Source organism: Salvelinus fontinalis, chromosome 40, assembly GCF_029448725.1.
Source record: "Salvelinus fontinalis isolate EN_2023a chromosome 40, ASM2944872v1, whole genome shotgun sequence".
NCBI classification, from domain to species: domain Eukaryota; kingdom Metazoa; phylum Chordata; class Actinopteri; order Salmoniformes; family Salmonidae; genus Salvelinus; species Salvelinus fontinalis.
This window is the reverse complement of record NC_074704.1, coordinates 5,149,261-5,163,396: the sequence shown is the minus strand read 5'-3', so window position 1 is coordinate 5,163,396 and position 14,136 is coordinate 5,149,261. Positions and strand designations below refer to the sequence as shown.

The following is a 14,136-nucleotide window of genomic DNA, read 5'->3' as shown; positions in this document are numbered from 1 at the left end:
GACATAAAGGCTATGCTGCTACGGTGTGGGATGTCATCTATAATAATGACATAAAGGCTATGCTGCTACGGTGTGTGATGTCATCTATAATAATGACATAAAGGCTATGCTGCTACGTGCTACGGTGTGGGATGTCATCTATAATAATGACATAAAGGCTATGCTGCTACGGTGTGGGATGTCATCTATAATAATGACATAAAGGCTATGCTGCTACGATGTGGGATGTCATCTATAATAATGACATAAAGGCTATGCTGCTACGTGCTACGGTGTGGGATGTCATCTATAATAATGACATAAAGGCTATGCTGCTACGGTGTGGGACGTCATCTATAATAATGACATAAAGGCTATGCTGCTACGGTGTGGGATGTCATCTATAATAATGACATAAAGGCTATGCTGCTACGGTGTGGGATGTCATCTATAATAATGACATAAAGGCTATGCTGCTACGGTGTGGGATGTCATCTATAATAATGACATAAAGGCTATGCTGCTACGATGTGGGACGTCATCTATAATAATGACATAAAGGCTATGCTGCTACGGTGTGGGACGTCATCTATAATAATTAGTCTTTTCTAAAATCTGTGTTGCTCAAAGCCTTGAGTAATGAACCTATTTTTGAGACTATTGGCTGTAAAGCGTCAATGCTTCAGGAAGCTTTGTTTCACCATCATGGAATCTATCTATTTTGAATGTTGGGGATTTTCCCTGCCATCATTCTGTATGTCTCTTTTGATCTGCAGTCATGTTTTAGTTGGGTTTTGTTAGTTGGGTTCTAACTGGTCTCCATTAGTTGGGCTCCAGCTCACTGACCATAGTGTCACGAACCGGCTCGAAGACCGTGACAAAAAGTGAGACAACGTGGAGATAAAGAATAACAAAATATATTTATTAACTGAAGTAAAGTAAATACAATTAACACTGGTGTGTGTTTAGTCAGTAGTGTAAGTGATTGGTCGCGTGTTTACATGTGATAATGAGGGGTGTTGAAAGGTGCCAATGCAAACAACCAAAATCTGTCTGTGTCTGCATGGAGAGAGTCTCCTCAATGACTGGGGAAGAGGTGCATTTATCCTGGGACACACCCGAGCCCAAACAACCAAAATCTGTCTGTGTCAGCATGGAGAGAGTCTCCTCAATGACTGGGGAAGAGGTGCATTTATCCTGGGACACACCCGAGCCCAAACAACCAAAATGATGCAGTTAGGTTTGTATGCAGTCTGGTGATATACCAGGGACTATGCATGTAGTTAGGTTTGTTTGCAGTTTGGTGATATACCAGGGACTATGGACGCAGTTAGGTTTGTTTGCAGTCTGGTGATATACCAGGGACTGGGGATGCAGTTAGGTTTGTATGCAGTCTGGTGATATACCAGGGACTATGCATGCAGTTAGGTTTGTATGTAGTCTGGTGATATACCAGGGACTGGGGATGCAGTTAGGTTTGTATGCAGTCTGGGAGGTTTGTAACTTTTACAACCTTGGCTTACTGCTAGCGCGCTGATTGACTGACAATAATAATCTTGTAATCTTTATATTTTGGTTTTGGGGGATTTTTATGAAATCATGAGTTCAAACGATTGGTTTAATATGAAGTTATACATTTTAAGTTATTTCTGTTGTAGTTTACATCATAGGGAATAGGCTGGTCCTCCATATTACTTCACACCTGACTTTGGCATTCTTTTGAATTCTGATTGGTTTAATGTAATAAGGTGTAACTTTGCATTGGGAATTAAAACATATATTTCATTTGATATTTTATAAACATACACATACAAATTACAACATCATACAAACATTAACTACATCACACCTGCCCAGACCCACTAGAACACACCTCCATCTCCATTAACTACATCACACCCACTAGAACACACCTCCATCTCCATTAACTACACCACACCCACTAGAACACACCTCCATCTCCATTAACTACATCAAACCTGTCCAGACCCACTAGAACACACCTCCATCACCATTAACTACATCACACCTGCCCAGACCCACTAGAACACACCTCCATCTCCATTAACTACATCACACCTCCATCTCCATTAACTACATCACACCTGCCCAGACCCACTAGAACACACCTCCATCTCCATTAACTACATCACACCTCCATCTCCATTAACTACATCACACCTGCCCAGACCCACTAGAACACAGCCAGCGCATTCATCAGCACCATTTCATTTATCTTTTTTTGAATTTTGAATTGAATTAACAACAGAGGATTGGTTGATTTCCAGGTTTAATTAAGTATAATATTTAAGATAATTTATGAGAAAAGTATCGTCCAACTCTGGAGTATCTCACTGCACCCTCAAATGTCCTGTTTTGAAATATACAGACAGGCGGATTAAAAGTAATTTTACATTGTATAACTGTACTTCTGACAGCCAACTTTCTAACTCCGCCCATAACTTTATGACATCATAACATTCCCAGAAGGATTATTGAGTCATTGTTAGTTTTACACTGAAGACATGACTCTGCCGTTGTGCTGTAGAATTTGAGGATTTTGTCTCTTGTATAATAAGGGACTATCATTTGTCCCAACATCACAGGCCACAGACTTTGATGCAGTTAAAGACTTCCAACTTCCAAGACTTCCTCAGTTAAAGACTTCAACTGAGTTTTTTTAATGGTGTTTCTCCCTGTGCACCTGCCAATGTAAATCCTTTGAACGAGACAAGTTACCAGACAGGACATATTGCTAATGTTCTTCCCATTGATAACCTGAATGACAATTAACTTGTGGGCCGTGGTGGTGATGACGTCCTATTCGATGACGTCGTCCATCGGGATTCCCCCAAAATAGAAGACGCTCTGGATTGATCACTGGAGTCAGATGTGAAGGAGGAGGTTGATCATCAGGAGTCAGATGTGAAGGAGGAGGTTGATCATCAGGAGTCAGATGTGAAGGAGGAGGTTGATCACCAGGAGTCAGATGTGAAGGAGGAAGTTGATCATCAGGAGTCAGATGTGAAGGAGGAGGTTGATCATCAGGAGTCAGATGTGAAGGAGGAGGTTGACCATCAGGAGTCAGATGTGAAGGAGGAAGTTGATCATCAGGAGTCAGATGTGAAGGAGGAGGTTCATCATCAGGAGTCAGATGTGAAGGAGGAGGTTGATCATCAGGAGTCAGATGTGAAGGAGGAGGTTGATCATCAGGAGTCAGATGTGAAGGAGGAGGTTGATCATCAGGAGTCAGATGTGAAGGAGGAGGTTGATCATCAGGAGTCAGATGTGAAGGAGGAGGTTGATCATCAGTGTACCTCTAGGATTGTGACTGGGCTGGCGTTTCCACTTCCAGCTTGGTCATATATTTTGATACATTGAATGTTGACATTGTGAAACTATGTTATATATTTGTACCTCCTGTTTCATGAAGTGATGTCACTAAGTACTGCCCCTATATATACAGTGCATTTGAAAGTATTCAGACCCCTTCACTTTTTCCACATTTTGTTACGTTATTCTAAAATGTATTAAATTACTTCCTCATGAAGCTGGTTGAGATAAAGCCAAGAGATTGTGCAAAGCTGTCATCAAGGCAAAGGGTGACTGCTTTGAAGAATCTCAAATTGTTAAAGGAATTTAATTCTTTAATGTTTATCAACCAATTCAATTAAAACACTCTGCCCATACATAAGAATTTTGTAAGATACTTATCAGCATTAAATGGACAGAAACCAGTCTCAAAATCAATCAATCAATAGCGTTTATTCTCGAGAGTACTGATCATAGTAATTTACATCAGGTTATATAATAAAACTGACGTCATAGGTTTTAAAATGTCCTTCCTCCTCTCGGATACAATGGTAGTACAGTTAGCGTTCTCACATTACTGTCTGCCACCTGTTAAACAATCTGCAACTAACCCAAGGTCTCTCCCCTCCCAGGGTAGAGACAGAATTTCCTGTAAGGAACACATCAGTCCAGCCTGACTGAAGATAACTCCATTCTTTCTAACAAGGAACACATTATATTCAGCATTATGATTATAATAAGATTCATTCATCCATACAGTAACATAGTAGTATTCTGTTTAGTTATTATTCTAAGTCAAATGTATACATATTTTAGTCATTTATTCATAAAAATCCCGTAACACAAATATAAAATATTTGAGGGGTGGCCAGTCCTCTTCATAGCCTGGTTCCTCTCTAGGTTTCTTCCTAGGTTTTGGCCTTTCTAGGGAGTTTTTCCTAGCCACCTGCATTGCTTGCTGTTTGGGGTTTTAGGCTGGGTTTCTGTACAGTACTTTGAGATATTAACTGATGTACGAAGGGCTTTATAAATACATTTGATTTGATTTGATTAAGTCAATATTTTCCCCTCATCATTCTACACACCCCATAATGACATCACAATACACCATAATGACATGGGTACCAGTCAAAAGTTTGGACACACCTACTCATTCAAGGGTTTTATTTTTACTATTTTCTACATTGTAGAATAATAGTGAAGATATGAAAACAATTGTGCTTTTCTTTCAAAAACAAGGACATTTCTAAGTGACCCTAAACTTTTGAATGGTAGTGTACATCTACATGATGTATTATTACACCATGTAGGAGCAGTATAGACCTAGTCTGTTCATTATATACATCTACATGATGTATTGTTACACCATGTAGGAGCAGTATAGACCTAGTATGTTCATTATATACATCTACATGATGTAATGTTACACCATGTTGGAGCAGTATGGACCTAGTCTGTTCATTATATACACTACATGATGTATTGTTACACCATGTAGGAGCAGTATAGACCAAGTTTGTTCATTATATACATCTACATAATGTATTGCTACACCATGTAGGAGCAGTATGGACCTACAGTAGCTAGCTGCTAATTTAGATGTAGTTTAACTTGATGAAACTGCCTTAAATATGCTGTGGTAAACATTTTTTATTCGCACTAATCAATCAACACATTCCCGTCTATGTATGTCTCAATATAATAGTATTATTCAATTAAATCCATTTAAAATGATCTTTGTCTGAAAATAAAATATGATCCTCATTTGCGTTTCCCCTCCAGTCAGTAGACGGCGATGTGCGTCTTTCAGGCGACGCTGCCAGCGTGACGTATAATCTAGTGGACGGTTCTTCATAAACAGCTCGTCAACCACCCCGGTAGCTTGCTAGCCAACATAGCCGAAAGATTCAAGCTATTTATACGCTTTCGGTGTATATTACCTACTGTGTTTTAGACACACTTCTGTCGTATCTACTTGTTAACCTATTTAATTTAATATTACGTTATTTTGTATTAGTCAGCTATAGTAGCTGGCTGGTTAAGTTAGCACTAGCCTAGTCGCTAATGATAGCTAGCTAGCTAACATCCCCGAACATGAGCTCCCCAAACTACTCCCCTCCTGTTAAAGAAGAGGAGATCTGCTGGACGGAGAAAGAAGCTCTGGGGCTGAACATTGTCGTGAAAGAGGAGACGGAAGAAGAGGATGGCACAGTTAAAAAAGAAGTAGAGAGTGAGGCTGTTACAGTGAAAGAAGAAGAGAAAGACGTTTCAGTGAAAGAAGAGGAAGACTCGTTCAGAGTGAAAGAGGAAGACGCGTTCAGAGTGAAAGAGGAGGAGGATGTTACTGTGAAAGACGAGGAGGAAGAGAAAGAGGAGGATGCAGTTTTTGGAGTGAAGAAGGAAGGGGAGATTACTGTCACATTGAAAGATGAAGAGGAGGAGATAGGAGATCTGATTAACACCAGTAAGTACCGCCTTGAATTTTGTTTTTAACTTTGGATATTTAGAGTTGGCTCGTCAATACGTCTTCAACGGAGGGCCCAGGATGATGACTGATATGTCTAGAATCAGACGACTAGAGAGCAAGCTACCCCTTGTTTTCTCCGTTCCGTTTCCAAAAAGTGACTTAACATATATATTTGAGAAGGGTCTATCTGCTGACCGCAGACTGGGGGGCACGGCATGTAGTGATTTTCATGTAGTGATGATTTACTGCACACCGTGCCCCCCCAATAGTGCCATGTGAGAGTTGGGTTGGCTACAACAAAGATTATGGATATACTGACAAGATGTCTCTCCGCCCTAACAAGGGGAGTCGTTGTCCACAAAGCTTCACTGCGGGTTGTCTAGCTCCCGCCTATCCTTTCTTTGGATTGGTGGATACATCTTATTATTGTAATCTATTGTTTATATTCTATGAGGGTTGTTGACGTCAACCGCCTGTATTCAATGGAGAGAGATGGTAAGCTACTAGCATGAATATGCACCGCCTGTATTCAATGGAGAGGGATGCTAAGCTACTAGCATGAATATGCACCGCCTGTATTCAATGGAGAGAGATGCTAAGCTACTAGCATGAATATGCACCGCCTGTATTCAATGGAGAGAGATGCTAAGCTACTAGCATGAATATGCACCGCCTGTATTCAATGGAGAGAGATGCTAAGCTATTAGCATGAATATGCATAGCGATCTGGAGACAACTCCTATAGTGTTTTTATCAAAGTTGTCGGTATGTCACGTGTCCACATAACAACTTAATCATTACAAAACTTCTGTTAGATCAAGTAAACCTCACGTAGTAAATAAGCCATTCATTTTGTTGTGGACCAAATTCGACACTTTCCATATTGGGTTGATAATTGTTTCCACTTGGATACAACCTACTGTAGCCTACTGGCATGACCTAGAGAGTTACAACCTACTGTAACCTACTGGCATGACCTAGAGAGTTACAACCTACTGTAACCTACTGGCATGACCTAGAGAGTTACAACCTACTGTAACCTACTGGCATGACCTAGAGAGATACAACCTACTGTAACCTACTGGCATGACCTAGAGAGATACAACCTACTGTAGCCTACTGGCATGACCTAGAGAGATACAACCTACTGTAACCTACTGGCATGACCTAGAGAGTTATAACCTACTGTAACCTACTGGCATGACCTAGAGAGATACAACCTACTGTAACCTACTGGCATGACTTAGAGAGTTACAACCTACTGTAACCTACTGGCATGACCTAGAGAGTTACAACCTACTGTAACCTACTGGCATGACCTAGAGAGATACAACCTACTGTAACCTACTGGCATGACCTAGAGAGATACAACCTACTGTACCCTACTGGCATGACCTAGAGAGTTACAATCTACTGTAGCCTACTGGCATGACCTAGAGAGTTACAACCTACTGTAACCTACTGGCATGACCTAGAGCGTTACAACCTACTGTAACCTACTGGCTTGACCTAGAGAGCTAAAGTTGTAAAATTCCTGGATTTTAAATGAATATTTTCCATTAATAATGATAATTTGTATCTTCCTATCCACATGTGGGATCCCTCTCCTTTGTCCTCCTCTCTACACCAATAACAGACAACTACTGTGGGACTCCCAATCACGGCCGGATGTGATACAGCCTGGATTCGAACCTTAAACTGAGATGCAGTGGCTTAGACCGCTGCGTCCGTGTGTGTGTTTAACTTTTTAACTGTACTAGAATGCTTAAAAGGCCGCAAAAATTTTAAATATCGGTTATCGGTATCGTTTTTTGGGGCAAGGAAAATATTGGATATCAGTATTGGTCAAAAATGTAATATCGGTGCATCCCTTTATTCTAAAATGTATCACAATACCCCATAATGGCATCACAATACCCCACAATGACATCACAATACCCCATAATGCCAAAGCAAAAACAGGTTTAGGTTTTTTTCAAATTTATTGAAACTATTCCCCAGGATAACTAGTCTCAGAGTAATGTAAGATCCCAGGATAACTAGTCTTAGAGTAATGTAAGATCCCAGGATAACTAGTCTCAGAGTAATGTAAGATCCCAGGATAACTAGTCTCAGAGTAATGTTAGATCCCAGGATAACTAGTCTCAGAGTAATGTAAGATGCTTGGAAAAAGAAGCTGAACAGAATAACAGAACGGCACCATTAGAGCTAAAATGTGTCGCCTGGATCCCTCCAAACTGTAAATAAATAATAAAATGTGTATCCTGAATGTCAGACCCCCAACCCTCCAAACTGTAAATAAATAATAAAATGTGTCTCCTGGATGTCAGACCCCCAACCCTCCAAACTGTAAATAAATAATAAAATGTGTCTCCTGGATGTCAGACCCCCAACCCTCCAAACTGTAAATAAATAATAAAATGTGTCGCCTTGATGTCAGACCCCCATCCCTCCAAACTGTAAATAAATAATAAAATGTGTCTCCTGGATGTCAGACCCCAACCCTCCAAACTGTAAATAAATAATAAAATGTGTATCCTGGATGTCAGACCCCCAACCCTCCAAACTGTAAATAAATAATAAAATGTGTCGCCTCGTGAAGTTATGGGTCCTACAGTAGGTCTATGTTGTTGTTAGGTGAAGTTATGGGTCCTACAGTAGGTCTATGTTGTTGTTAGGTGAAGTTATGGGTCCTACAGTAGGTCTATGTTATTGTTATGGGTCCTACTGTAGGTCTACGTTGTTGTTTGGTGAAGTTATGGGTCCTACAGTAGGTCTAGGTTGTTGTTATGGGTCCTAGAGTACACTATGTATGTCATGCAATAACAACCAACGTGCTTCTTCGTTCATTACAGGTATATTTGTTGTTAGGTGAAGTTATGGGCCAATTTGGCAAACAGTGTACAAACCCTCATTGGCAGGCTGATGGAATAGCTAGACAAAGAGCATTTTACTGGTTGAAGTGTTTTTTTAAATACAAAGCGGTTGATTTGCGATGATGACACAAACATTATATTAAGCAGGACATTCAAACGATCCTTACAATTATAATCCAAAGTAGTGTGAAATGCACTCATAAGCAACCTGGAAATGGAGGCTACTCCCATGAGTTTTCCCCCATTCACATTCAGAATACATTGTGAAAAACTAAAATCTTTGCTCACCATTTTTGCTCCAGGCAGATATACTACGTCCATAACTAGTGGTTTCCTCATTACCAGATATACTAACTACATCCATAACTAGTGGTTTCCTCATTACCAGTAATACTACATCCATAACTAGTGGTTTCCTCATTACCAGATATACCACATCCATAACTAGTGGTTTCCTCATTACCAGATACACTACATCCATAACTAGTGGTTTCCTCATTACCAGATATACTACATCCATAACTAGTGGTTTCCTCATTACCAGATATACTACATCCATAACTAATAACTAGTGGTTTCCTCATTACCAGATATACTAACTACATCCATAACTAGTGGTTTCCTCATTACCAGATATACTACATCCATAACTAGTGGTTTCCTCATTACCAGATACACTACATCCATAACTAGTGGTTTCCTCATTACCAGATATACTACATCCATAACTAGTGGTTTCCTCATTACCAGATATATTACATCCATAACTAGTGGTTTCCTCATTACCAGATATACTACATCCATAACTAGTGGTTTCCTCATTACCAGATATACTACAGCCATAACTAGTGGTTTTCTCATTACCAGATATACTACATCCATATCTAGTGGTTTCCTCATTACCAGATATACTACATCCATAACTAGTGGTTTCCTCATTACCAGATATACTACATCCATAACTAGTGGTTTCCTCATTACCAGATATACTACATCCATAACCATCGGTTTCCTCATAAGCTGGGAGGAGTTTCTACAACCAAATTGCATTTGCATCGCCCTCGTGCCGCAATTTTATTAAACACAGAAAGGAGCCTATATTGGAGACCAAAAGTCGTCTGCCACACTGCTTACAGTTTCAATAACATGAATAACTTATTTCAAGTCTACAAGCTTAGATGTTACTACTAATGTGAAAACAAGACAAAATATGACTGTTCTTGCTCATTTTAAGACAAATGTCAAATAATCATTACATTCATTACAGACGTCAATTGTTGTACAACATCATGGCTACGCTGTTGGCATCACTTTTTACAGTGGATTTCCGCTGTTGTGGGCCTTTAACCATCTGTCTGACTTTGTTGTTCACACAGGAGAGAGACGGGACTACCGTGGGTCCTCTGGGGAGCCTCAACAACCTCATGATGCTGACGAGGCAGAGAAGAGTCTCTCCACATCAGAACACCTCAAGAAACACCTGCAGAGATCCACAGGGAAGAAACCTCGCTGCTGCTCTGACGGTGGGAAGAGATTCACCTCCTCAGCAGGCATTAAAATTCATCAGAGAATCCACACAGTGGAGAAACCTTGTAGCTGTACTCAATGTGGGAAGAGTTTTACCCATTCAACCAGCCTGATATCACACCAGAGAACACACACAGGAAAGACATCTTACATCTGTAGCTGTGGTATATGTGGGAAGAGTTTTACTCGGCTAAGCACCCTGATATCACACCAGAGAACACACACAGGAGAGAAACGAGAGAAACCGTATAGCTGTGATGAATGTGGGAAGAGTTTTTATACATCTAGCCATCTTATTGTACACCAAAGAACACACACAGGAGAGAAACCGTATAGTTGTACTCAGTGTGGGAAGAGTTTTTTTACATCTAGCTATCTGAAGAGGCACCAGAGAACACACACAGGAGAGAAACCTTTTAGCTGTACTCAATGCGGTAAGAGTTTTACTCAGCTAAGCAACCTGATATCACACCAGAGAACACACTCAGGAGAGAAACCGTATAGCTGTAATGAATGTTGGAAGAGTTTTACTCACCTAAGCAGCCTGACATCACACCAGAGAACACACACAAGAGATAAACCATATAGCTGTCATGAATGTGAGAAGAGTTTTATTAGCCTAAGCAGCCTGATGTCACACCAGAGAACACACACAGGAGAGAAACTTTATAGCTGTACTCAATGTGAGAAGAGTTATAATACATCCAGCATTCTGACTAGACACCAGAGAACACACACACAGGAGAGAAACCGTTTAGCTGTGACCAATGTGGGAAGAGTTTTACTCAGCTAAGCGGCATGATATCACACCGGAGAACACACACGGGAGAGAAACCATATAGCTGTGATCAATGTGGGAAGAGTTTTGCTACATCTGGCCAGCTGACTTCACACCAGATAACACACACAGGAGAGAAACGTTATAGCTGTGATCAATGTGGGAAGAGTTTTGTTCAATCTGGCAATCTAAAAGTTCACCAGAGAACACACATAGGAGAGAAATCTTATAGCTGTAATCAATGTGACAAGAGATACTCTAATAAAAGGTTTCTGATCAAACATCAGAAAATACATGAAGGAGTTGTTTCATGATATCAATAAAAGGATGTCACAATGTAGAATGTTGTAGGAGTATTTTAATGATGTCACAATGTAGAACCCTAAATGTTTGTCCCTGTTCTATTGATTTCAACATGATATGGATATTAGCCTCAGGGGGAAAATCCAGGCTCTGAATTGAAAGCGTACTATTTACGGGATTTAACAAAAAGTGACTAATACAAAAAGAGTGTGTTACACTTACCACGTTGGTGACCCACTTGGATCAAAATGCAACACTTCAAAATGTAGAGATCTGTTTTCTACAAATTGTCCTCTAACCAGTGATGTACACATTATTCCCAGATTCCGTGTGGTTTTTGAGCTTTTAGTTTTAACAGGATGTGCAACCTCATCACTCCAAAATGTAGCTGACTGTCTTCTGCAGGTTGTCCTCTAACCAGTGAAGTAAAATATATCTCCCATTTCAATGTGTTTTTTTAGTTGTTAGTTTCAACAGCACCTACAACCTGATCTCCCCCCTAATCGATATCAGTGATTTATTGCTACTTGTCAAAACAACAGCGTTTTTGGTGCTTGTGTCCATTGTGAGGAAAACTTGGTTTCTGATTGTCTCAAGTTTGGGCAGTCAAAAAGATTTGTGTTTTGTGTTTAGCCAGTGCGTTCCATGGATCACAAATTATTTTGAGGTTCCGTATTAGAGTTGAGTTATGTTTGGGCTCGTTCCAAGGGGACGAGAGTTCCTAGAAGCTAGTGAGTTTTAGGAGGAGAAAATATATATATTTTTAAAATAAATAAATAATAGAAATATAATTGTTATATTATTGTTATTGTATAATAATAATTATTGTATAATTGTTACAATGATATTGACAATGTTGCTCTGCTTTTAGAATATCAGGGTTCATTCTCAGATGTGCTAACCCAAATGCATGACATTGGGGACTGGGCCCGATCCAACAACATGCCTATCGAGTGAACCCTGAAAAGAGAGAGAGAAGTAAGGTGGAAAGTTACTACGGATATTGCAGGAGTTGGTTGCTGATTGTCTCAAGGGTGGGCAGTCAACAAGTTTTGCGTTTATCCAGTATTTTGCCATGGATCACAATTTATTTTGACTGCACGTTTTTCCGTATTGGTGATTAGTTTTTTGGGGGCTCGTTCCAATGGGACGAGAGTTCTAGAAGCTTGTTCGTTTTAGGATTCTATTGAAAGAAAAAGGATTTAAAAAATAAAACGATTGTATATTATTATTTAGAAAATGTGTTTATTCTTGTTTTTAATTGTTGACTGCCAGTAGACACCATGTTTATATTGGTGAAGCATTTTAGTTGATTATAATGTGAAATGGAAATTGTTTTCTGTTAGTGGTGAGCAAACTTGTCCAACAAAAATATAGGATATATTTGTTGTCTTAGGGGGGAAGGTGTTACAGGCTTTGGTTTTTCCATTTATGTTTTGAGGTTGGACTCGCCCATATAGCTTGTTAGCACGTCTAGCACGTTAGCACGTAGGACGCACTGATTGGTGTCACCTCGTTAGTCAGTATGTGTTACACCTGTGCTAGCTTGTCCATCTCGTTAGTGGGAAGGTGTTTCACCTGAGCTGGTCCAGGTTCTATTTAAGAGTGTCTGGCCCAGTACTCCACTTGTCTTGATAGATGTGGAGAGTCAACATCTTTAGTCAATCCACCTTTTTGGTTTGCTTCCTGTCTTTAAGTTTGGTGTGGGTTTTTCTTTTGTTTGCTGCTTCTTGGGCAGATTTAGTTGGTCTCATGGTGGGTGTCTTTTAGGTCCCAGTTGTTGTTACTAGTCAACTTTCAGTGGAGACTGAGAGCAAAACTGCAACATTATGTTATAATACTTTTATTGCATCAAATGGTTGTTTTATGCAACAGAATAGAGGGTTCTTAGAACTATTGTGTCTGTGTTCTACTGAGGATGGGCTTCTGGGATATAACACTGACAGGAGATTTACAATGTCTTTTGGGTGGTAAAACCTAAAGAGACCGCATTTCAGAGCATGAGTTAATGTTTCTGTTCTATATGGTACCAGGGAGAGATGACCCCAGGGCCAGACCCTGGTCTCTACACAAAGAGTACTGTTTTTACAGCAGATACTTATAATTCACAGCAGACAGTTTCTTTCATACAAATCTTAACCTTGTGACCCGTTCTATACATCTGTTGTTTGAAAGGGGTGTATCTTGGCTGTAAAAGACCTTTGTACTTTTGTCTCGGGGCTCTCAACAAATCATCTGTGGGTGATTTGTTGACCAGCCATCATTATCGTAGAGCACTCAATTGATTCACTTTATATGTGTGTGTTGTATTGACCTGCTCCCTTATTAATAAGTGAATAAAGATTTAGTTTAAGAATAACTCTGACTTGTGTGATAAGTTTATGTTAATCTTCAATTACCCTTCACTTACCCTGACGACCTGGGTAAATGGTGCACAAGGGATCTCTTTTTTTCTTATGAGCCTCGATTGATTGGATGCAAAATGTCAACCCTATGATGTTGTTCATTATATTATTTGCAAAATGTAAATTATTATATAAGTAAGTAGCCTTCCAGAACAGCTCATAGAAACAGGAGCCTTGTCTTGTATGATCCAGAACGTCTGTCTGACATTGTGAGAGTAATAAGGAAAATAATTTTAGTTTTCATTGTATTTCCATATCTTGACAGGCTATATATAATTTGACCGCATCAATGCATTTCTAACGATTACAATCTGTATAAAGTCCAGTAATTTGTTACATTAGAGGCACGTGTGAAAGGTAATCCATTCTGTAAATACTGTTAAAAGACTAAGAGATAATACATTTTGAAATGGAAGGAGAGATGTCTGATCTGCTCTGTTGGAACATTTTGCCACACTGCCATAGACGCCATCACACAACAGGTTGAAG

General features: G+C 39.7%; 1 protein-coding gene across 2 annotated transcripts; it reads left to right on the top strand.

Annotated features, from left to right (window-relative positions):
- The first annotated feature begins 5,143 nt into the window (after positions 1-5,143).
- Positions 5,144-13,601, top strand: LOC129839904 (zinc finger protein 501-like). 2 transcript variants are annotated; one of them, XM_055907613.1, is made up of 2 exons: positions 5,144-5,755; positions 10,011-13,601. In XM_055907613.1, exons 1-2 carry the CDS (start codon positions 5,386-5,388, stop codon positions 10,952-10,954), a joined length of 1,314 nt encoding a protein of 437 aa, XP_055763588.1. In that variant the 5' UTR covers positions 5,144-5,385; the 3' UTR covers positions 10,955-13,601. The 2 variants fall into 2 exon arrangements, with proteins under 2 accessions (XP_055763588.1, XP_055763589.1); XM_055907614.1 differs by lacking the exon at positions 10,011-13,601 and adding an exon at positions 7,395-9,121.
- Positions 13,602-14,136: the final 535 nt, after the last annotated feature.